Genomic DNA, 24,940 nt, shown 5'->3' with positions numbered 1-24,940 from the left:
CCTTGGTTTCAATCCTCTTATTTATCTTCCCACCATTATCTCTTAATGACTGAAATCTACAGTTTGTCTCTTCTTTTAGTGTAGGTATAGTCCTTGTTATACTAACATGAGTATTTTGAGGAGCTGATATGCAGTTGTATTGTGATCCTTGATCTGCTTATCTAGGTGTCATCAACACATGCTGTGCTTAAGGCCTTTCTTCTGCCATTCTTTGATGTTTTCACACTCAGGCATTCTCATCCATTGTCCAGTCATATCAGTCTTAGTGTTTCTATTACAAGTGTCTCTACATTTGTACAAAAAGGGAACACCTGTCTCGATTTCATGCTAGCAGTTCCTAATGTGTTACTACCTCTCAAACCATCAAAATATGTTTCAGACCTATTGTCTGACTTGTTAAAATTACTCATTGTTTGTTTATTAACGTAACTTTTGCTACTCATTCTTGTATGAGGCTCAGTTTGTTTACTAGAATCTTTTTGTTCCTATCCTGTCATCCAAGAAATCTCTAGTCTTCCATCTCACCTTTTTCTTGCTTTTCTGCCTTTGGTGCCAGAGGAAATGCAGGACTCTGCTGTCAGACCAGCTTTAGCTTGGTGCTTATCAGCTTAATCCTTTTCTCGTTCTTGGTATTGCAGGCTCCTGTCTTGTTCATATGTGCAGATTCCCCATCCAAAATCCTATTAACCTGCTCAATACTTTGCAGTTTCTCTGTGGCTTAGGCTCCTGATCTGTTTCCTCTCACGGACTGAGTATGCATTCCTTGCACAGTAAACCTTCTCTTGTTTGCCTCAGAGAAACTCTCTGAAGAGCAGCCACCTTCTTCTGAAGACGGATTCCTAGGTGACTGGTGGGATAGTTGTTACCAGGTTTGAACTGCCCTGGGCTCCTCACATTACTGCCCATTTCTTCCTTCTTTGGGCACCTAGTGCGTTTTATTAAATAAGCCAAGCAACAGAGCTTTCTGCTCTCCAGCCTATAGGGTGGCTTGAAAGCAAGCAGGCCTTGTTGATTTTGTTTTCTTTGGGCTGGCAGGGGATGCTGACTCTCAGCAGTTTTTTCTTTAAAGTGCTTCAGCTAAAGGACACTTGAAGTAATGCTTTAGTTTTCAATAATTTCAGAATAATTGAAAAATAGCTTCTTTGTTGCCATCCACACTCCCAATAGTTAATTACTTGTGCAATCTATTGGATTGGAGTTTTTGTTTGCAGTCTTACTTGAAAGTTCTTCGAAACTGTACTCATGGCAGCATACTATTAATTAATGTCTTTTGATTTTGCTTTTTGATTGCACTTGCTGGTATCTTTGAGAGAATCTTTCCAGTAACTTTTACCTAATGCTGGTTACACCATTCTATGCCATCAAGGTGAAGTTATGTGCACCAAATTTTCCATTTCTGATTGGTGATCAGTGCATGGAAGGCTTGTATTTATTCCCATAAAGATATTTGGACTTTGCTTCTTGGATGCTTTGACAGGTGTATTTTAGAACAGCTGCTGAGTTCCCTAACTTGTATTCCAGTTGCTGCAAGGGAAGCGTTCTGTCCTAGCAACTCTTCATACATTGTGAGAGTCCTTGAGAGGAAGCGCAGAGCTTCCTAGAGGTTTTCTTTGATAAAGTAATACTAGTAAGCACTCTTTTTGTCAATATAAAAGCTGCTTGTGAATTTAACCGACAAGGCAACATTTGGGGAAAGGGCATTATTTTAGTGCAACCGACATGCCCTCTTCCCCCCACAATACAGTTTAGCACTTCTGATACCACATCAGTTAGCTCTGTAGTAGCTGGGAGTAGGCGCTACAGTAGCTCTTCAGGAGGATGAGCTTGTTTCTGAAGGGACTCTGTACAAGAGAACTTTTTAAGATGATGGAATTAAAACTGAACTTTCAAAATTGGAACCATCTTGTCTAGACAGCTCTACTAAGCTTTACTGTGTCAATGGTTTCATTGCCTGTTTCACCAGCTCTGGTGGAAGAAAAATTAATTGTTCTTGTATGACAAGTGCAACTTCCTGAAAATACAAGCTTGGACCACAAGGAAAGGACTTAAATAGGACTATGTATATTTTTTTTCTTTTAGTTTTAGGTGTTCGGGAAAATATCAGGCCAGATCTGACAGCCTGAGAGGAGTGAGGCTGCTGCAGCTTTGTGTCCTTGGTCTAGCCATATGACACTGAAAATGTTTTTCTAGTAGGCACACTCACACAATGCACATGCACACCACATATACACATCTATACATGGCTAGCCACACAGGTGACCTGGCAGACACTCACATAACACTCACATGAGCACAGCACTAATGGCCTCATCCTACTTCCTTCCCTAGCTGAACAAAATGGAGATCTGCTGGTGAGAATATATTGTGTGTATGTCTATTTATAATGTTTAGGTGTTTTGCAATGTGGATCCTTCCAGGTGCTGGGCTCAGACACTCAGATATGCACACAGATAGAGTCCCCTGCCCAGGAAAAGGTTAGAAAGGACTTTAGCAAGCAGACAAGGCAGACTGTGCTGATCAGGTGCAGGGCATGGCATGGCCAGACAAGTGTACTGACTAGCAAACTGTTTACATGTGACTATTCCTTTTTATCTTCTTATCCCTCTTTTTTTTTTTTCCCCCACACTTGCTTGCTCTTCCCCAGATCACTTAAATTCTTTCCTGGTTGCTCCCTTAAACATCTTATAGCAAGTCCTGTGTGATCCTGAAATGCCCTTTCATGGCATCGCCCCCCCCCCCCCCCCCCCCCCCCCCCCCCCCCCCCCCCCCCCCCCCCCCCCCCCCCCCCCCCCCCCCCCCCCCCCCCCCCCCCCCCCCCCCCCCCCCCCCCCCCCCCCCCCCCCCCCCCCCCCCCCCCCCCCCCCCCCCCCCCCCCCCCCCCCCCCCCCCCCCCCCCCCCCCCCCCCCCCCCCCCCCCCCCCCCCACCCCCCCCCCCCCCCCCCCCCCCCCCCCCCCCCCCACCCCCCCCCCCCCCCCCCCGCCCCCCCCCCCCCCCCCCCCCCCCCCCCCGATGTGTCCCATGCCCCAAGGCACTAACCCCCTCAGTCCGAACGTGCCCTGGCATTGATTTCTCCTGATGGGTGGGTGTCACGCCTAGACAGGGGAGCTGAGGCTCTCCTGGGATAGCCGGGGAGGCACTGGACAGGGTGTCCTCTCCTCTGAGCCTGCAGCTTGGGTTCCCACCTGCCTTACACCCTCTGCTCTCTGGGCTTACAGAGTGGGCTGGTGCTGTTAGGGCTGAAGGCTCTTGCGGTGGGCCTGGGAGGAGCCAGGGCAGGATGTTATTTGGGCTTCAGCCTCCTGCCGTTGCTGCTCTGTGTCCATTTGTGGGTGTGCAGATGATCTTTTATTGCATAACCCAAAACTGCGCAAATGGAGCTTGATGGAAGACAGAGTCTGATACCTGCTAAGGTCGGTAGTGATGCCTGCAACAGGTCTTTGACCAAGCTCGACAGAGTTGTACTTCATGAGCAGCAGGACTCAGACTTTGTTCAGAATTTTGCATGTAATGCATGTAACAGCAATTTCCTTATGTCTTCTTTCTGCATTTTCTTCTTGGAAGCCGTAATTTGTCAGTAGAAACAGCCCTGTGTCTCAAGCTTTTAGATGCATTATAAGAGCTAGAAGCTTGCTGCATTTATGTTCTAGAAGACCAAAAATCCCTGTATATGTAATTGGCTGTTTTCTTTAAAGTGAAGGCACGTATTGTATGCTTATTTTATTATTATAATGAATGTTAAATAATCATTATTTACATGTTATCCAGTGACATTACTGTTTATGATGTAATGACATTTTGTTGAGTTTAATACGTTTTTAGTCCTTCTCTTCTCCTTAATATTAGAAATAGGGAATAATAGTTCACTTACTTATTTGGAGTTAAGATCTGACTATGAAGATTGCAAACTGTTGGTGTAATTCCTTAATTAATCTAGTGGAGTTACTGTTCTGAGAATAGCATTAAAGTAAATATGGTTGTAGCTACTTGGTACTTGGATTGCAAGATGATAAAATAAAACCACATTTAAAATGCTCAGACTCCTCTAAGAAGTTAAGTGCAATGTTAATGGATAGAGATTGATCCTTCAGCAGCAAGACTTGAGTGCTTTTCTTTTTTGACAGCAACTGTTATACTATTGTATACTGTGCTATTACACAATAGAACTGGGGAAAAAAAAAAATCTCTGTACTGATTATATACTAGTTCTTGCCATTGACGCAACAAAAATGTCTGAGTCACTGCAGGAAAGAGTGTTCCAGATTTTGCAGAGCTTAAGCAAGACTATTGCAATTGCTGGGCAGACTGGTGGATTTAGGCTTCTTTTCAACAAACATAGAGATAAAGACTCTCTAGTGAACAATTAAGGAGTAAGGCCTTGAAACTCTCTAAGGTTTTCCAACTCTCATCAGATATTTGAAGATGGCTGATTGCAGCAGTTTTCTTGACTAAATTTTACATTTTCTCTTAAAAGACTTTAATTCCTTAAGGAAGTAATAAACAATGTTTCAATTGGAAAAAATTATACTAGACAGTGTGTACCAGTGTCTGTTTGCTCATGGTGGGTACAAAGAGTCTCTTTAATACAGCCACACAGAAGCTTGAAGAGCTAAAGGCATTGGTGGAAAACAGGGGAGGAAATAAACCAGCAGTATGATTGGCTCAGAGCCTGGTGCTGTTGTATCTACTTATTTATAAAATAAGAGCTTTGGACTTCTGATATTTTTCAGAATACAGCAAAATATTCAGTAAAACCATTGGTTTTGTTTTTAAGACAGTGGGATCTTTGTCAAGTAAAACTGTTCTTTCTTTAAAAGAATTTTTAGAATGTTGTGTCTGCTAACTGAGCTTTGATGTTTGGTTTTCAATTTTTTTTTTTTTTTGGAGGGCAAGTATCATAGTTTTGGTAAAGGATCACTATTAAGTGGATCCAAAATAAAATAATAAATAATGTATTAGGAATATTATTAGAAGGAATACTATTATTAGGAATATTATTCGCTCAAAAAATATTGTAATTTAAAATTATAAACCAGTACTCAAGTTGCTCAATTACTTGCCCATTTATTTGTATTTGAAAATGAAATTGTTGTGTTTTGCTGTGGGAAGTACTTGCTGCTGAGTGTGATATATGGAAGTTGTGTGAAAATGGCTATGAAAAACTGAGTTTAAATTGTTTTTTTTTCTTGTGGGGTGGTAAAGTCAGTAAAACTTAAATTCTCAGCTGTAGAAGATGAACTTAAATATGGTGCTCCTTTAAAATAGTTATGAGGAAATGTTTGCTTTCATTTTTGACTCAGTAATGTTTCCAAAAAAACCCCCCATTTTAATGGTTGGGAGGGGGTTTGTGATTCAACAGTTCCACAGGAAGCTTTTTGTTTAAAACTTTGTACTTTAACTGTAAATACAATCCAAATTATAACTGTTACCAGTGATAAGCACTTGCAATGTCTAGAAACTAGTCAAAATCCTGTTGGTATTATGAATAAATAAGATATGTATAACCTCTTGCTCTTGTTTTTTTTTTGTCAAGCTTGATATTAGACTGTGATAAATGATTGAGTCCCAAACAGAACTCCAATTAAAGTTTACAATTTATTAGGCGAATAGAGGCAAGCAAACAGCGCTGGGTGCGCTGGGAGTCTCTGCCCCACCAAGATGCACACCCACCGTAGCAGTTTTTCTTGTATTTATACAAACATACTCATAACCCCCCTAAAAGATCAGCTTCTCCCAGGAAATCATTTCCATAGTCCCCGTGTCAGGATCCACCGCAGGCTCGTCCTTGACATGCCTTCTGGTGGTCGTGGGCAGGGGTCTTCAGGATGAAGGCCGGAGGTCTTCCTCACTGTGTACTTTTTCACCTTTTCCCTAAAATTCCCGATTTGGGCTGAGCTTGCAGAGCCAAATGGTTCCAGCCTGGCCTGTCCTTGAGTGGACATCTGGTTGTCTCCTACCTGTCACTGGTCGGAAGACAAATGTTAGTTCTTGTTAGTCCTTATCTTTCCTACATAGGCTAGTTTTTTGTCTCCCTTCCTCCCTACAGATGTGTGGGTCATGAGTTACAACCTTGCTGGCATTTGTTTTGTCTCTCTCACCAGCCTCCTCCTTGGGTAGTTTAGTATTTCAAAACTTCTAAAATTTCACAGCAATATTCATACAACAGTTAATGTAGCAGTTAGTATTTAATATCCAAACAATAACTAATATATAGTCTTATGTGCTATTCCTATATTCCCTCCATCAGTCCCCCTTTTATTAAATCAAGTAAATTCTTTTACTTGTGTACGTTTCCTGATTGATATAACACTTTGTGCTTGAAGATACCCTCTTAATCATGTGCCAAACCCATACGTACAGCAGTGTTAGTAAAAATATTAAAGCAGCTGTAGCTATTAACAGTATTATAACAGGATGTTTTAAATGACTGATAAATCCTGAAGTGAGGGCCAGCTAAAGAGTGCTTCCCAGCATTTATGCTCTCCATCCTTTTCTACTCTTTTTTACAATTTCTTTTTATCTTGTTTTGCATCATGATGAACTGTCACCAGAGTTCTCTGCTTTGTAGTGACAGAGCATTCTGTGTATCACTCTGTGGTCAGCAGCATCAGGAGGCATTTCGCAGGTTTACTTTTTTGCATTTCACAGAGATCTTAAGACAATCACTTATTTTGAATAGGCACACCCTACCTCCTCGCCACATATTGCACATCCCTTGTCCCATATTGACACGAATCAATGAATACTGTTTACAAGACTAAATGGGACAGATGTGAACTCTGAATCTGCTAAGAAGTACTTCAACAAGCTGTAGTTCATATGTCCTGTATTGGTCAGACTGATATATTTCAGTTGCATGTGAAATACAAATATGCAGTGAGTCACATTCATGAGGGCTTATCAGCTACATAAGTAAGATAAAATTATTTTGTATGTGCAAAGTAGTAATTTGTTCATATTTTCTAAATGTATAGAAACATAGAATCGTTAGGGCTGGAAGGAACCATCAAAGGTCATCTAGTCCAACCCCCCTGCAAGGAACAGGGATATCTCCAACTAGATCAGGTTGCTCAGGGCCTCATCCAACCTGACCTTGAACGTCTCCAGGGATAAAGCATCCACCACCTCTCTGGGGCAACCTGTTCCAGTGTTCTACAACTCTCATGGTAAAAAATTTTTTTCCTAATATCCAACCTAATCTACCTCCCTCTATTTTAAAAACCATTACCCCTTGTCCTATCACAACTGGCCCTCCTGAACAGCCTCTCCCCATCTTTCTTGTAGGCCCCCTTGAGGTACTGGAAGACCGCTATAAGGTCACCCCGGAGCCTCCTCTTCTCCAAGCTGAACAGCCCCAACTCTTTCAGCCTGTCCTCATAGGAAAGGTGCTCCAGCCCTCTTATCATCTTCGTGGCCCTCCTCTGGACCATCTCCAACTGGTCCATGCCCTTCTTATGTTGGGGACTCCAGAACTGGACGCAATACTCCAAGTGAGGTCTCACGAGGGCAGAGTAGAGGGGAAGAAATCACCTCTCTCGACCTGCTGGCCAGCTCCTCTTGATGCAGCCCAGGATGCGGTTGGCCTTCTGGGCCGCAAGAGCACATTGCCGGCTCATATTGAGCTTCTCATCCACCAGACTCCCAAGTCCTTCTCCTCAGGGCTGCTCTCGATCCATTCTCCGCCCAGTCTGTATTTGTGCCTGGGCATTTGGATTGCTGGAAATCGGATAGATAAAGATAACTGCCTGAGATGTTGAGCACTAAATTAATGAGAAATAGTTTATTGTCTCAATGAGTGATATTGGCAAACTTGGAAATTTGAATGGAGATGAGGTAGAAGAGCAAGGTTAAGAGTTACAGTGGCTGGTTCACATTGATTGCAAGGGTTACAGAGAGCACAAACTGAGCTGTGCGTGTGTAAGTGACATAAGGGCACATGCTAACACAGAGAATTACCCTGTCATATACGTTTTTCCTTGTATTTGCGCTTATCAAGCTTTCCATGCAAATGATTTGCTCTTCCTACTAATCGTCTGAAAGGGACAACACTTCAATCCGTTGTTAGCTGTGCAAAAACTTAGGGTACCCCTGATATTTCATGGAGTTTTCAGTATTTGAAGGAAAGAGAATGGAGGATATGTGTGAAGGAAAATACCATGTCTGTAAATTTTTCTCAGCCTGTGAAAAAAACATTTATTCTTAGTGTCACTTAAAAATAGTCCAGTTTTGGACTTGTATTTCCATTCGGCAGTGTTTGTGATAAGACTGGTAAATTTACATGTAAATATTGGAGAAAAAAAAAAGAAGCATTCTTTATGAAAGATAGGCATACTGAACTTCTTATTTGTCACCTGACTTAAGCTTAAGATTGTTTCTTTTAAAGTCAGATGTAACTTTCTACATACTTATAGCACAAAATAATGTTACAATTGCACAGACAGGATTTTGCTGTATAGTTTCAATGTTTGTACTTGTAATACTAAATGTAGGCACATATCTCTCAATTGCTTGTCTGTTTTTTGGATTGAAATGTCCTGTTTCAAAATAGACACTCTTGTTTCTATATAAATGCAGACCTTTCCCTCTAAAGCAGATGCTAGTTCAACAATCAGATCCTACCTTGAAAAATGTTTACCTCTTGCAATATCTAAAATGATTTGTCCTAAAATCACTTACTCTTCTGTTTTATTTGCTCTGTGTAATTGTATTTGAGGTTTGGTTAGTGTACTTTATTTTCCCTGTATGGTAAATAGTCTGGCCCTTGCTGTAAACCGGCACTTGTAGTTTGCCTATAAAGCCCTGAATGTGATGCTCTTAATGACTATTTTGGGGGTGGATAGTGGGGAATGGTTTGAAACATCAGATCTTTTGGGTAACAGTTTGAGCCTTGAAGATATGGATTTAAGACCTAAATTAAGTTGATTATTCTGTAGGGACCTACAGAACATGAGAGGAATAGATGTTGATGTAATCAGAGAATACACACAGTTATCTACCCTGAGGATGTGAGGCGGTCTCTTAATTCGATTGTGATGGATTCAGAAGGATCTTGGCATGTGACAGGTTAGAGTTAGTTGTGTAAGCTGCTTGATGGCAAACTATACTCCTGAACTTCAAATAGTGCACCAAGCTTACTTGTGAAGTGTAAGATTTCTTTATCTTGTCTGTTTTTATCTTCATCATATTCTCACAAGCATTTCTGATGCCGTAGAAGTGGAATGTATGCTTCTGCCATTTAAAAGACAACTTCGATTTGCAGGTGTTTGCCCCCATGCAAGTGACAGGGGGGAAAGGAAGACTAGTAGCTCCATTAAGAGCTTAGGAATTTGGGTCTTGAGCTAAGGAATTTGGGTCTTGAGGTCTAATCTATGCTATAGCTCTAAAACACAAGGCCATTGCATGACATGTTTGGCTGCAGATATATTCAGAATTTGTGTGTAACTGTTGGTTGTGAGAGCGGTTAGGATTAAACCTTTCTGGCAAATCAGGCTGTTGTCTTTGAAGTTAGTAGCTAACACTTTCTTACACAGAACATTACTGATCCTAATCAAAACAGAATACGATCCTAAGTCAAACCAGAACATAATCCTTGGTGTTCAACTGTTTGATACGTAAAAAACTGAATAAAGAAAGTGCTAATTTGGGGGAGGGAAGGAAAGATAAAAACGTGCCTGGAAATCAGATCTGGAGTTTAGATATTTTTTTTTTTTGGCTATTTGTTAAAAAATATAGTTATATTGTGCTTTGGAAACTCTCAGACAGTCAGCAGAAAACATTCTTGTGACTTCTAAAAGGAAAAACAAGGATTACAGCCTTTTCTTATCGTTGTTCCTTGTTTATTCTTCCTACCACAGCATTTTCAGACTTTATTAAGTGTCAAAGGTCAGCTGAGTTTGCCATGAAATCCAAATGCATGTGTTTTTCTGTTAATGATTGACTTCAGCCTCCTTTAAAGGCTCCTGAAGGCAATATTTTGCCTAACAGTGCACTTTTGCTTTTGAGCATTTGTTTTAGCTTCTACTAACTTAAGCGTTTGTTTATTTTCCTCTAACTTTTAAACTACATAGATCTGCAGTCTCTCTAGTAGTAAAAGTTGTTTGCTTATGAAAACACCTTTTTAACTGTTTCAGGTTTGTATTTTGTACCTTATAGTTTGAAGATATGTCATAATCGGTTCGCCATGATACTTGCTTGGGATTCACTATACTGTGGTTTTGTTGATTTGCTAAAGGAGGAGCCAACAAGCAAAAAAGCCATCCAAAACTCTGCCTAAGCTTGTGTTATTGTAGCATGTGTAATTAGATGGTAGTTAAGTAAACAGCTAGTAGCATGGTACAGGGTGTTTTGTCAGTGCATGAATACCCATTTTTCTGACTTTTGTTTTTTTCTGCTGCTTATGCTTACAAGGACTTGAACTCAGTAAAAATTCTGATCTTATGTTGTCATTATGTGCGAAGGCAGAGGGTGAAACTAGTCCTATTTTTGTGAATGACAAGCTTGGAAGGTCACTACATTAAGGATATAGGTGAATCTTTTCTGGCACTTTGTCTTTCATCTTTTGTCATTTCATGTCAGAGAACACCTATGGTGTAAAAAGCCTTGGAAGAAATCTGCGTATGTTCTGACTTGATATAATGTTTGGTTTTGTTTCTACGGTTACTGTATGAGCTTATTTGCTAATTTTAACAATGTATTGGCAAGTTTATTCTTCTTTCTACCTTGTTGCATCGAGATGAAAATGGCACATACAAATTGAAGTAGCATCTTAGGCTGTCGTGAGGTATGTATACTGAGGAGAATGCTATGCATAAGCACAGGAAAGCTTGCAGCTGTTTTGTAAAAATATGTGCTTAATCTTTTTATTCAGACTATCTGATAATGACTTAATGTCTGCTGAAAATGGGAGGTTATGCTTTCATGATTGTGACAGCAAACACTTTGGTTATGGAAACAGGGTCTGTTCAAAGATCTCTTAATTGGGATCCAGTGGGTCATATATAGTTCTCCGGTTTCTGACCATTCATTATAATTTCCAGTATTTTTCAGTAATATGGTTATTCAATAAAAGACTTGTTCCTCAGGGACAAGAAAAAGGAAGAATGAGGAAAAAAGAATGTCTTGTATTCCTGTTGGATGCTTCCACTAGTCCTTGGTCCATTAATTTTTGCGTGTTGGCCATGATCTCTTTGAGTATGTTGTGGAAATCTGATTAGATTCTTTAAAGATCATTCTGATTCTTAAAGCCTGCTCAAGATAACTTTGGTGTCTAAAAGAGATGATATTCCTTGTGCTAAATTATTGTTGCCCAAAATATTTAGAATTTTCATTTAACTGGGATTATTTTTTGTGTTGTGTGTGTTTTTGGGGGATAGTATTGCTTTAAGGGAGAGCCTAGCTCAGACATCTGCAAACTATACACTTGAAAGTAAGTAAACTGAAAGCTGTAGTCATGTAACCTGAGTTCAGAGTATAGGATACTTCCTATGGCAGCACTATGTCCATAAATTTATTTTTAGTCCTCAAACACATGCTTTCTCTAAAAGGACATCAGCAGATCTCTTTTGAATACAACAAGCAGTGCACTTTGACAGTAGGAGTTCTAAATGTGTCACTACATGCATTTCAATGTCTGTGCTCCTCTTCTACTGACATACTGCCCTGTGATCTGTGGATTGCTCAGTAATGGGAACAACTATGTGGAAAATGCATTTACTTTCTCTTCTGCACCTGTAACTAATGGAATTCCTTAGAATTCACGAGAACATACTAAGGCAGCCTCTAAAACAATTTTCACAGGCATGTCTAAGCAAGGCATGTAGCACAAGGCATTTGACATCGTCTTTGGGTAGCGATAGATTGGATAAAAATAGAGTTGGCAGTTTCCAGGAGGCTGACCTACAGAGGCTCTGTGGACATGGGAGGAGATTCTGACACTTGCTGCGTCTAATGCAGTTGCAATACTTTAATTAAAAGAAAAGGAAGGATAATTAGGAGATGGAGAATGAAAAGTTACTTCAGCACAGAAACTTGTTATTTGTTTAATGTTATATACTGGAGTCAGTTCTCACTACTGTCTCAGAAACAGTATGATGCAATTATAGTTTCCCCTTTATATTGAGTCTCTTCTATACAAAGACCGACTAGTCAAAAGATGCTTCATTTTGGAGAAGAACTGCTATGAACAGATCTGATACAGGCATATAAAATCATAGGTTGCAAGACGAAGTTTAGCAGGGATGATGAATTCATATTCCTTGCAGCACAGGAGTTAAGGTATAAGCAGGTTCAAAACAAAGGGGAGTTTATTTTTCATGTGTGCTGGTGTCTGAACATGTTCTATAATTGATTACAATAAAATGCAGTGAAGCCAAAGTAATATTGATAGAACTAAATGTTCTTGAGTAGTTAGATGCAACTTTTTGCTTATGAGATTTTTAAGCTGCATACTGCTGGATGTCGGGAGGACATAGCCAAGGAAAAGTATTGCAGGATGCTAGCCCTGTTTCAAACGTTCTTTCTAAGTATTTTGTGGTGGTCAGAAACAGGATATTGGGCTAAATCAGTCTTTGATCTACACAGTATTGCAATTCTTTTGTTCTTACAAATAAATGCCATGTAAATGTGATTATGCAGGCAAGGAATTATTAATACTAGCTGGAGGTGAGCAAATCATTTCCAGAAATAACTTTGAACAACTACTTCTGTTTCCTCTCAAACAGGATCTCTCAAATTCCCAGACTACACTCACAGCGAATCTTCTTGTGGAAGCCAATCTTTTGCTTTGTTGTATGTAAATGGCCAGAATAGAAAGCGGAGGTCCTTCTCATAGCCTGTAGTTGAGTTATGGAGTAGTTTCCTGTAAGATGTTGCAGGGTGCTGAAAATGTGTAAGTGTTCCAGGAGAGGATGGAAGTTCATGGAGGAGAAGTTGGCCAGGATATTGATAATTACACTGGAAAATGAAAGTAATGTCTGAATTTATTTATAGGAAAAAACAACAACTGGCTCAGGACATACCTCAGTTAATGGTTGAGGCTGAGAGTACATGCAAGCTTCCTTATTCTTGCATAAATCATAGCTAATAACTTAATGGAAACATGAAGGTTTAATATTGTGAATATGGTCTTCTTGCCTTTTCTCCAAGTATTTTTATAAAATACAAGGAAAATCCTCCTCAATATTATTAAAGCTAGGCTTTCAGAAGTTACTAAGTGCTATTATTTAAGCAGTTATATTAAGTCTGTATTATGATTTATTGTAATAGGCTACTTCTTCACAAACCTTTTCAGTGTGAGACAAAAACATTTTCCAAAACATCTACCATTCATATAACTTGTCTTTATATTTCAAAATAATATAGTTCTTAGAAATATGCTTCATAGAGAGCTTTCCACAAAATAAGAATTTCACACACTTTCAGTACAACAGAGAAGTATTACTTCCATCTTAGAAATCAAGAGATTGACTCTGAAGCAGTTTGTCTCCGATTCTGTACGTTTCTGTTCATTATGAGTTAATCCAAGAGGTTTCTTATTTTCTGGCACCATTATAGTTTGTACTTAAAAGTATTAGCAATGTAGTAAGGCCTGAACTACTTTACTGGTTACATAATGAGATGGTGGAAGAACTGGTTTTTAGGAAGGATATCTGACAGTGAGTAGAGGTACTGGTTTAGGGAATGGTTTGCCAGTCTATGTGCAAAAAACAGTGCTTAAAAACAGTGTAACTATAGGTCTTTGTGCGTGAGAACCTGTCGTAATAAATGTAGAAAGTTTGCTCTCACTTTCCAGTCTGCTTCTGTTTTAGTACATGTAGTTCCAAACAGATTATTCCGCAAGCTGCCCAGTGAACTGTAATTATACTGCTGTCTTGGTTTGCTGTGTGAGCTGCACAAATGCACATATCTGCTTTTTTTTTTTTAATGGGGGGGAGGGGAGGGGCAGAAGAAACAATTTTTTTGAATCCTCAATTTAAATACTCTTCTCTTCACTTGCCTCATATCACTTGTATTCCAGACAATAGCTTTGTTCCCTGTCTCACCAGAAAATTCTCAGAGGGAGATATAAAAAAAAAATATTCTTGAAGTTCATTAAATGAAGGGTGTTATTACTGTGTTAAGCCAACTGCTTGAAAGACACTTGTGAGGATAAAATTCTTATTATAATGCGTAAAAAATTTTGATTGTAAAGAGGAATGCTAGGGATGAGTAGCTGTTGTTTAAATTCATGCAGGATAAAGCATTCCACTGCAATATGGTATTAATGCGTTCTTTTCTGTTGCCTTGTAGGTCCTAGTGCTTAAGTCTATGAACTAAAACATTTAACAGCTTGGTTCATAGTTCTGTACATAAATATGTATTACACAATCCAGCTGTGACGAGGGGAATGATTTTGTAAATGCTCAGATATTGGATACTATATTTATTGCTGAAGACCAAAGACACACTATTAAAAACAAAAAGGCTGACTCCTAAAGCTCATGGTAAAAATGGCAGTGTATTTGTGGAGTAGGTGGTATGGTTTCATAGCTAAACAGAGAAATATTAAAGAAATATACTGAGATTGTAGCTGAAGGTACTACATATATTTAGTAGTGAACTGACAAAAGAACATGTAGCTGTCAGTTTTCATTTTGGAATAATTTAGTTAAAATAAAGGGTTCTCTTGTAATGTGTTGTGTTTCAATGGCATAGAACAGAGTTTTCAGTATAGATGCTACCAATAGGCTTTCTGGGCTGATATTTTTATATGAAGGGACAACTTCTGTTAACGTCTTCTAGGGAACCTCAGGAATTTGTTATTCTGCAATTACATGTTTAAGGAGCTAAGTCTTAACTTACAGTGCCTTAAGGAAGACTTAAGTCCTTAAAGAAGGAGTAGCTTTTCTTCTGTGGCAATCAAAATGTTTTGTGTACGAAGATGAATGCAGTTATATGTAGCAATTAGGTGCTGTATTAATATCTGAATTAGCAGCTCTGGAACATAGCCAGCTTGTGGCCAGGAAAGCAGCCAATAGCTGGAGGAGAAACTCCTTTGGATAGCAGAACTGCAGTGTTTTATATAGCTCACTCTGGGAAAGATAACTAAAAAGATGAGGAGTCTTGTAGAAGTTGACTTAGAAGCTTGTAAGTGTCTGGTATCCAGGCTGTGTGAGAGCATTTACTCCCTCTGACTTCTGCTTACAAATTGTTTCAGTGTTTCACCATCCTCATTGTAAAAAATTTCTAACTTATATATCAAAATCTCTGTTTCAGTTTAAAGGCCATTTCCCCTTGTCCTGTGACTACATGCCCTTGTAAAAAGTCCCTCTCCAGCTTTCCTGTAGGTCCCCTTTAGGTACCGGGAAGGCTGCTATAAGATCTCCCTGGAGCCTTCTCTTCTCCAGGCTGAACAACCCAACTCTCTCAGCCTGTCTTCATATGAGAGGTGCTCCAGCCCTCAAATCATCTTCGTGGGCCCCCCCCGGACCTGGTCCAGCACCTCCATGTTGTTCTTATGTTGGGGGCCCCCAGCTGAATGCAGTATTCCAGATGGGGTCTCACGAGAGCAGAGTAGAGGGGCAGAATCACCTCCCTCGACCTGCTGGCCGCGCTGCTTTGGATGCAGCCCAGGATATGGTTGGCTTTCTGGGCTGCCAGCGCACATTGCTGGCTCATGTTGAGCTTCTCATCCACCAGCACCCCGAAGTCCTTCTCCTCAGGGCTGCTCTCAATCCATTCTCCGCCCCGCCTGTGCTTGTGCTTGGGATTGCCCCAACCCACGTGCAGGACCTTGCACTTGGCCTTGTTGAACTTGGTGAGGTTCTCACAGGCCCACCTCTCCAGCCTGTCAAGTTCCCTCTGGATGGCCTCCCTTCCCTCCAGCGTGTTGACCACACAACATAACTTGGTGTTGTCAGCAAACTTGCTGAGGATGCACTCACTCCCACTGTCCATGTCACCAACAAAGATGCTAAATAGCACTGGTCCCAGTACTGACCCCTGAGGAACACCACTCGTCACTGGCCTCCACTTGGACATTGAACCGTTGACCACAACTCTTTGAGTGCGACCATCCAGCCAATTCCTTATCCACTGAGTGGTCTGTTAAATCCATGTGTCATGGTTTAGGCTGATCCGGCAACCAAACTCCACACAACCGCTCTCTCACTCCTTCTCCAGTGAAATGGAGAGGAGAAATATATAATAAAAGGACTGAGGGTCGACACAAGAACAGAGATGGAGCACCCACCAACCATGGTCCCGGGCAAAACAGACTCGGCTTTCTTAAAACAAAACAATTGACAGTTGTTTAAAAAGGACAAAGGGAAACAAAACTGGTTACTTGAGAGGATAAGAGAAAACAAGGCCAGATCTTAAAAACGACACCTCCCCATCCCCCCTTCCTTTTGTTCCCGCTCTACCGCCCCCCCAGCAATGCAGGGGGACAGGGAATGGGGGTGCAGGTCAGTTCATCCATGTTGTTACTGCTGCTCCTTTCTTAAAGGAGGAGGAGTCCTTACACCATTTTCCCTTGCTCCAGTGGATCCCCTACTCATGAGGAAAAATCCACAAACTTCTCCAGCGTGAGTCCTACCAGCAGGATGCAATCCTTCCCCATCAGATCACTCCAGTTTGGGCTTTACCAGAGTCTTGGATTCTTAGGGAGTTGTGGCCACTCGCTCCGGTGTAGGTCGTCCCACGGACTCTAGATGCCTCACTACCTTGTTGTGCGTCCCATGCTTCACGACCATCCTCAGGCCCAGGCATCTCTCCCCAACGTGGGCTTCTCCACGGGCTGCGAGCAGGTACCTGCTCCACCGAGTCCATCCCTGGCTGCAGGGGGGCCGCCTGCCGTCTATCCACCAGTTGCAGGGGAAACTCAGCTCCGGCACACCTTGTCCCGCTCCATCTTCACTGACCCTGGTGTCTGTGTGGCCATTTCTCTCAGGTCTTAGTCCTCTCTGAGTGAACTCGGCCCAGCGTGCACCCCGGGAGCGGGGTGTTCCCCGAGTTCCCCAAGCGGCTCCGTCGCTTGCCATTTGTGTGGGTAGTGCCGGCCTGGCGCGGGCAGCTGCCCAGCCGGAGCCAGGGAGTGAGGGCAGCGCCCTCCTCCCCTCTCCCTCACTCCTGGGCAAAGCACACCTTTCTGGTTCCTTTGTCCCATTTAAATAGGGCAATTCGTGGAGACGCCGATTGGCTCAACCCTGAGGGGGATGGGAGTCCGATCTGGTGGCCAGCTCCTGCCACCTGAACCCCCCTCCTGCCCCCCCATCAAATCATCACACCATGTCTTTCCATTTAGAGACAAAGGATGTCATGCAGAACAGCATCAAATGCTTTGAACAAGTCCAGGTAGATGACATCAGTTTGCTCTTCCTTTTATCCACCAATGCTGTAACCTCATCATAGAAGGCCCGCAAATTTGTCAGGCAGGATTTGCCCTTAGTGAAGCCATGTTGGCTGTCACCAATCATCTCCTTATTTTCTATGTGCCTTAGCATAGTCGCGAGGAGGATCTGCTCCATGATCTTGCCCGGCACAGAGGTGAGACTGACTGGCCTGTAGTTCCCTGGGTCTTCTTTTTTTCCCTTTTTAAAAAATGGGGGCTATATTCCCCCTTTTCCAGTTGGTGGGAACTTCACCAGACTGCCACGACTTCTGAAATATGATGGATAGTGGCTTAGCAACTTCATCTGCCAGTTCCCTCAGGACCCGCAAATGCACCTCATCAGGTCCCATGGACTTGTCCAACCTTCAGGTTCTTTAGATGGTCTCGAACCTGGTCTTCTCCTACAGTGGGTATTCTTCATTCTCCCAGTCCCTGCCTTTGCTTCTGTGACTTGGGCTGTGCAGCTGGAGCACTTGCCAGTGAAGACTGAGGCAAAGAAGTCATTGAGAACCTCAGCCTTCTCCATATCCCGGGTAGCCAGGTCCCCGGTTTCCTTCTGGAGAGGGCCTACATTTTCCCTAGATCTCTTTTTATCACTGACATATCTATAGAAGTTTTCTTGTTGCCCTTGATGTCCCTGGCCAGATTTAACTCTATCAGGGCTTTGGCTTTCCCTAACCGGATCTCTGGTTGCTCAGACAATTTCTCTGTACTCTTCCCAGGCTACCTGTCCTTGCTTCCACCTTCTGTAGGCTTCCCTTTTGTCTCCTAGTTGGTCCAGAGCTCCTTGTTCATCTATGCAGGCCTCCTGCTGTTTTCTGCTGACTTCTCTTTGTCGAGATGCACTGCTCCTGAGTTTGGAGCAGGTGATCCTTGTATATTAACCAGGTCACGCCTCAGGCAGTTGTTCTCACCACTGTTCTTTCTTACCAGGGAAAGCCTCTGGCCCTCCCTGCAGCCTGCGACCTGGACAGCTGTATGTTTTGGTGGGAGTTCTGTCTGCTTTGCAACATTCCTTCTTGCCAAGTGCAGAGAACTTAGCCTTTATGCAGCAAATATCCATAAAAGTACCTCACTTTTCTTCAATTGTGTCTTGAAACTCCATTATATTTATCTCGTGCTCAAAAAACCCCAATAACATCCCCCCTGCCCTTGCCCCAAGCAGTTAGGTCATGCTTCATTGAGATCATTGTTTGCCCTAAAATAAAGGTTTTATTTCTTGTACTCTCATTTCTGTTTTTCTCTAACCATCTGTTCTCTCTTGTCTTTCATTTACATTGTAAACTCTTTGAAGAAACAATTTTTTTTGTTTGCTTGTTTGTTTTGCTCTGTCTTTAGTGCCTTGCACAATGGGGTCTTTATCCATGCATAGGGCTTATTGGAGCTTTAACACACTACTTCTAAGTCTTGGTATTATAGATATACTTGCAAATATTCTTCATTAGTCTCTAGGTTTTTTTTTTGACAATTATAATTGCACTTATCACTGAATCAATTATTTAATCTAACTATGTCTTTGGGAAAGATATTCTAAACGAAATTCCAGTTACACAGATTTAAATCCATTCCACATTGAATTCATCTTCCATACAATTCAAAACAGTTGAAATATTTTTTTCTAATGCGTCTTGCATCAGCAGCATTTTCCCGTAGTTGTTGAGACCTTCTTTTCCCCAATAGATGCAGTCATTACCCACATAAATATATTTGTTTAACTATTGTGTTACAGCAGCTTGATTTACCTTTATGCCCTGGGAGAACTGTTTGGTGTAACATCAGTATTGCATATTTGGAAGAATGATTAGATGGTAGCAGGTAAATCATGTGGTTCTGAACACCTGTATGAAGTGAAGCAGAAAATTGACTTTAATTTTAAATTAATGAAATTCTCTTCTATTTAAGTTATTTGAAGATAATTTTTGGTATGCTTGGAATAAAAACCACACTTTTGACTGAAACTTCAGTGTACCCACCTGAGCTGAACTTAATGATCTAAAGACTTGTTTATAAACAAAGCAGAGTTTTAACATACCACATCTGTAAAGCCAGAGCAGTACTGGATATAGTGAGCTTTCCCATCAAACATGGAAATGGCTGTACTATCTGAAGTTCTTAGTTCTAAAGTAAGATCCTATTCTGACGTAGGTATTGCAGTATAAAAGCTGATTGATGTTAGTTTACTCAATGTTCAGTACGATCTAGATCTACGTATGAAGTTAAAACTTGTAAATTTTTTTTGGCAAACTTAGCTGCTTAAGTCATTAATTAAATTGAATTAGAGTGAATTAGAATAGAATTAAAGTGAAATGTGCTGATTGATGTCAGAATGGATATTGAGCCTCAAAGGTATCTTTGAGTTTGAATCATAAGTTTGAATATTATGTTTTAAAAAAATAATAATTTCTGTAGCTATTTGCATTCCTGAAGCTGATAAAGTTTAATTAGTTGATTGTGTAAATTGGACAGGCTTTTAATTTTTGCCATGTTAGGTAAAGTATGGTAAAAATGTATTTAAATATTTTTAAAATAGTTATCCAGTTGTTTCACTTTTATGTTGCTGAACTAAAACAATACTAGCTGGAAGATGAAATCACTTGATCTTCTAAAATGCTCTCTTTTTCTATTGCAGCATGGGTGAACTCTCTTTCTATGGGAATGGTCTTCTTCTGTTCTCCAATAGTCAGCATATTCACAGACCTGTTTGGTTGTCGAAAAGTAGCTGTTATTGGAGCTGCAGTAGGATTTGCTGGACTCCTTTCAAGTTCTTTTGTAAGGTAAAAATTATTTCTTTACCTTCAAGGTATTTTATCAATTTTACGTGGGTCCTATCAGTAGAATATGAATGAGTAAGCAGTGCTACTTGATATTATCTGTGGAGTAGAACCTTGTTTTTATTTTTTCCGTTTTTGCCTTCAAATTATGACTTGTGGAAACTCCAAGTGCTACTTTCAACTTCAAAAGTAATTTAAAATGTATAATGTAACCTCATAACAGCACTCCCTATTAAACAGGCACCACTATGTACAAGTGTATCAACAGCAAGACTAGTGCTATAAGATCAACAGCATTGTCCTGGATGAGCTTATTGTATGTTTTCTTGATGTATGCTGTGTTTTGGCAGTTACATAAACATTTTTTCTGTCTCCTCTCCTCCACTCCCCCCATTCCCTTTTAAACCAGTGTTGAAACTTTGATAAATATGTAGTAGACCTCCAGAAAGGTATTAATGTTTCAGTCAAATTTGTTCTCTTCTATTCTTACTGGTACAATTGTCAAGCACTGACATAGTGAAAACCTCGATATAATGACGTATACTTAGTGTTTATTTGCTTTATTAAGAAAATCTCAGTTTCTTCTTGTTGCTGAAAAAACCTGAACAGTAGTTGAGTTTTTTCTCCAAAACTACACTTTTGTACATTTCTAACTTTTGTGTAATCCTAAGAAGCTTAAGAACAGCTGATTTGTTGGACATGCACAGTAGAAGATGTGGAAACAGGAAACACTTATGCTAGTCATCAGCAGAAATAGATTGTGAAGATAGGGTAAGAAATAGCAGAAAATAAGCCACAGTTACTTCCAGTTCTCTGTCTGCTTTTTTCCACCCTTAACAGAGTAAGTACAGGAACAATCAAAAGCAAAATTCAGAAGAGTTTCCTACATAAATGAAAATGGTCTATACAGACAGGCTTGTGAAATGTTTTCTGTGCCTCTGCTCTGAACCAGATAGATGTGAGCTGGCTGTGATCTGGATGGATGAATATGCACACTGTGTGGCACTACACCTGAGCTAACATATCTAGTTTGGGCATGTGTCCCCTAATGTGAAAATGTATCCACAAATTTGCAGGAACAGAAGCAAATATTTCCAATCTTGGTACTGAGACTAGTGTTATTACTTATTCCTTGAATAAACTTATATTTATGGGAAAAAGAAAGCCTTGTTTTCTTGTTACTTGAGCAAGTTTCTAATTTTTATTTTATTTTTTCGGTTAATCCAAGTGCAAATATTTTATTTATATCATTTTAAAGTAAACAAACACAAAAAGTCCAACTTTGCTGGTAGGTTTAAGATACTTGTTAACTATATGTGAATCAAAAACTAAAAGACTGCATCTTAGAAAAGTCTTTCTTTCTCCTTGCTTCCTAATAGTGTGTCAAGTCATGAATACTAAAACAGTCTTGTTATTATAAAGTAAACCTCTTGATAAGCAATGATGTTTTCCTTCTTTGGAATAAAATACTGTCATCTTTGTGTTCCCCTGATGTCTGATGGAACAAGGGCACAGAAGATGCATGTAAAAGGAAGTTATTTTGTCAAGGCCTTAAAACTGTTTTAGCTTATTTGAATTTTATTTCAAATTTGAGGAGCACTTCAGGAGGAGAAGTAAATTCTCGTTTGAGTACATGCCATGTTAATGTGCCATTCTTGGTGTTCCATTATGTGATTTACCCTAAAATAATTTATGCCTATGATATTATCAGTTAATTGAGGGAGTATAGTTCAGACAATAAAAGTCAATGGTTCTAGAAGTAAAGTATGTACAGTAGATAACAGTAATATGATTTACTGCTCTTGTCACATACTGTTTTGTTTAATACAATTTTTTTCTATTAGGAAACTGAGATGTAAAAGTATTTGTAATGCAGCAAAGTATTTAATTTGTATGTCATGCTGCAAACTCTTTAAATTAATCTACAGATGAAAGGAGAAGTTCTCTGTCCTTACTGTATTATTGTTCCTTTTCTCATTTTATAACTTCTTGTTTTTATTTTTCTTGGATATTTTCAGTTGATAAAGGTAATCAGTCTTTACCCCTTACGTTTTTTCTGCTGGCTACCTTGTGCATATCAGTTTAGAAATTGATACTTTAATGTAGAAATAACAATATTATGTTACATAAATATTCTTTTTCACATAATACACAAAACCAGAGTTCCTGGTGCAGACCTTTGTGAGTCAAATACTGTTTTCTAAGAATTTCTGTAATTACATGGAAGCTTGCAGAGTCTATTTTGGAATACAGGGATGCTGGCAGGTAACATCCTATAATGAAAAGCACTACATAAAGCATTTATACTCCTTGGGGGGAAAAAAGTTAATATATTGGCTACCAGGTTAAATACTTTTCTATACTGCTTTAAAAGCGGGTGTTAGCAGATAGAAAAGAGCCTATGGTTAATTGAAAACATAATATTAAAAAAAGAAATAAATCGTGTCATCTCAGAAGTCTGTATAAAAACATTTCTCACACATTGCTGTCCTTCATCTAATATAAAAAATGTTTCCTTTGACTTATTAACACTATTATACTAACACTGTTCCTTCATACTGTTCCGATTTCTTGCATAAGTACCTTTTAATGTCACCTGTTTGCCTGTGATCTAATGCAATGGCTCTGCTTCATTTCAGTTGTATAGTAGATAGTATAACTAACCCTAAAAAAGAAAATTTATTATTGGATAGTAATATATCCATTACCCAACTTAACAATATTTGTGTTTTATTTTCCCTTATTAATAACCTTTACTACTGTTGATATTGTATTTCATAATAAACTATGTAAATACTTTTTCTGTGTTCATGAGAAGTATCAGTATTGCGGTTGAACTGCTAGCACAGTGAAGAGGTGTGTAATCAAACAATGTCATTTTCTTTGGAAAGAAGAAAACCCAAACCCAGCAATGGTTGGACTTATATTTGGCTAATTCACTCTGACAACGATTTTAAAAACTTTCCTTTTAGTCAGGCTATTTGGTGTAATTATACTTAATGTAATTCGACTTTTTTACCGTTCTGTGAATCTGTGAAATCTCAGTGAAAGAAAATAGAATAATTGCTGAATTAAGCTGATAGTATACTTCTACTATGAGTACACACAAGCTCTTAACTCACTTGTGTAAATGTGTGGATTCGGTTCAAACTGTCTTGCCCATGGCAGGTGAATGTGAGTGGAGTGTTGTACAAAACAGTAATGATTTTTTTTTCTTTTGGTACAGCACCATTGAAACCTCTATATTTCACCTATGGAATCTATTTTGCCTGTGGCTGCTCATTTGCCTACCAGCCATCCTTGGTCATTCTTGGGCACTATTTCAAGAAGCGCCTTGGACTGGTGAATGGCATCGTCACTGCAGGCAGCAGCTTGTTCACCGTGTCGCTGCCCTTCCTCTTGAGGGTGCTGATCGATTCCGTCGGCCTCTACAACACCTTGCGGGTCCTGTGCGTTCTCATGTTTGTTCTGTTCGTGGCTGGTTTTACGTACAAACCCGTTCTTCCCAGTGCCAAAGACAAGGAGGGAGGAAAGAAGGGAAAGTTCGGATTTCCTCCTGGAAAAAAGATTTGCAATTTCTCTGTTTTCCAAAGTTCTCAGTTACCGAATTTGGGCTTTTTGGGATCCCAGCTGCACTTTTGGATACTTTGTGCCTTATGTTCACTTGGTAAGTGCATGTTTTTCCCTACATGTGATAAAACTACAGCTATTTCCCTGTGTGTTATGGACTAAGAAAATGATTGTGACAGGAAGTGATATTTAAAACTGCAAGTCGTGTTTGGGAGAAACAGAAATTAGTTTGATGTTGTCTGTGATTAGAGCCTTGAAATCTCTTTTATCAAACTGTTAGTTGAGCTAATTAAAACTTTAGCTCCTTGCTCTCAATCTAAGGTTTAAAATACTTTAACCAGGAAAAGAGATGTTGGAAAATGTACTATTCCAAAGAGAATTTTTTTATTTGGTACTCAGCTGTGTACATTGCCAATGATACTTGTGCTTTTCAGAGAAATGATGGAAAAGAGTAAATAACAGAAACCAGGTAAACTTCTAGTTTTTATTCCTTAAATTGAGGTATGTTGTTAAATGTGCATTTTAGAGTATATTTTATTGACCATTTCCAGGTTTATAAAAGCAAAATAGTTGGATTTTTCTCCTTCAAACTCTAACTTTGTAGTTTACTACTGTAGCACTATAACTGATTCTGTTATCCAGTGCTTCTAGCTGCCAGTTCAGCTGGTTTTATTGCTGTCTGCAGTAACTGATAGAGCTTTAGCTTCTGATGATGGGGAAGCTGTCAATCAGGCCATTTCTTATACCTTGTGCTAAAGTTAATTTGTTTCTCTAGCAGAATTTTTTTCCCTGTAGTACACTGTTAATCCAAGAAATTTTGATGCAACTGGGAGACGCGTTACATTAAACGTATCTGACTGACATTTGTTGCACCACTTAAATGGCGATTATTTTTGAATGGCTTCCTGGTGATTCTGTCTAAACTGAAGTGGTGCAAACCACAAGGCTTAAAAGAGAAAGAGGGCGGAAAAAAAAGCCCACAACCTGCAATGGGATGGTTATTCAGACCATTACACATTATCAATACTCTTTAATATGAGTAAGTGCAGGGACATAGTAAAACTAGTAAACAGTGGATGAAACAGAAGGATCTTATTAACGTGCATTAATTATCCACGGTAGAACAGTAGGGTTCATGATAAATGTTTGAATTCTGTCAAAAAATCTTTAACTCTTTAAAAGCCCGTGGGTTTGTATGCAATATGGCAAATGGTGTCACTGCTTCTGGCAAT

The 24,940-nt window shown here is 39.9% G+C and overlaps 1 protein-coding gene across 1 annotated transcript in view; it reads left to right on the top strand.

Moving 5' to 3' along the window:
* The window catches only part of SLC16A10 (solute carrier family 16 member 10), a 76,511-nt gene that overhangs the window by 26,516 nt on the left and 25,055 nt on the right, over window positions 1-24,940 (top strand). Inside the window, 3 exon segments of the mRNA XM_086608106.1 lie at window positions 19,997-20,143; window positions 23,368-23,726; window positions 23,728-23,805. Of these exon segments, the coding sequence (XP_086464232.1) occupies window positions 19,997-20,143; window positions 23,368-23,726; window positions 23,728-23,805 (584 nt within the window).

Source organism: Tauraco erythrolophus, chromosome 2 (assembly GCF_009769465.1).
Source record: "Tauraco erythrolophus isolate bTauEry1 chromosome 2, bTauEry1.pri, whole genome shotgun sequence".
In the NCBI taxonomy this organism is placed as follows: domain Eukaryota; kingdom Metazoa; phylum Chordata; class Aves; order Musophagiformes; family Musophagidae; genus Tauraco; species Tauraco erythrolophus.
The sequence above is the reverse complement of the archived record's forward strand: the minus strand, read 5'-3'. Positions and strand labels throughout refer to the sequence as shown.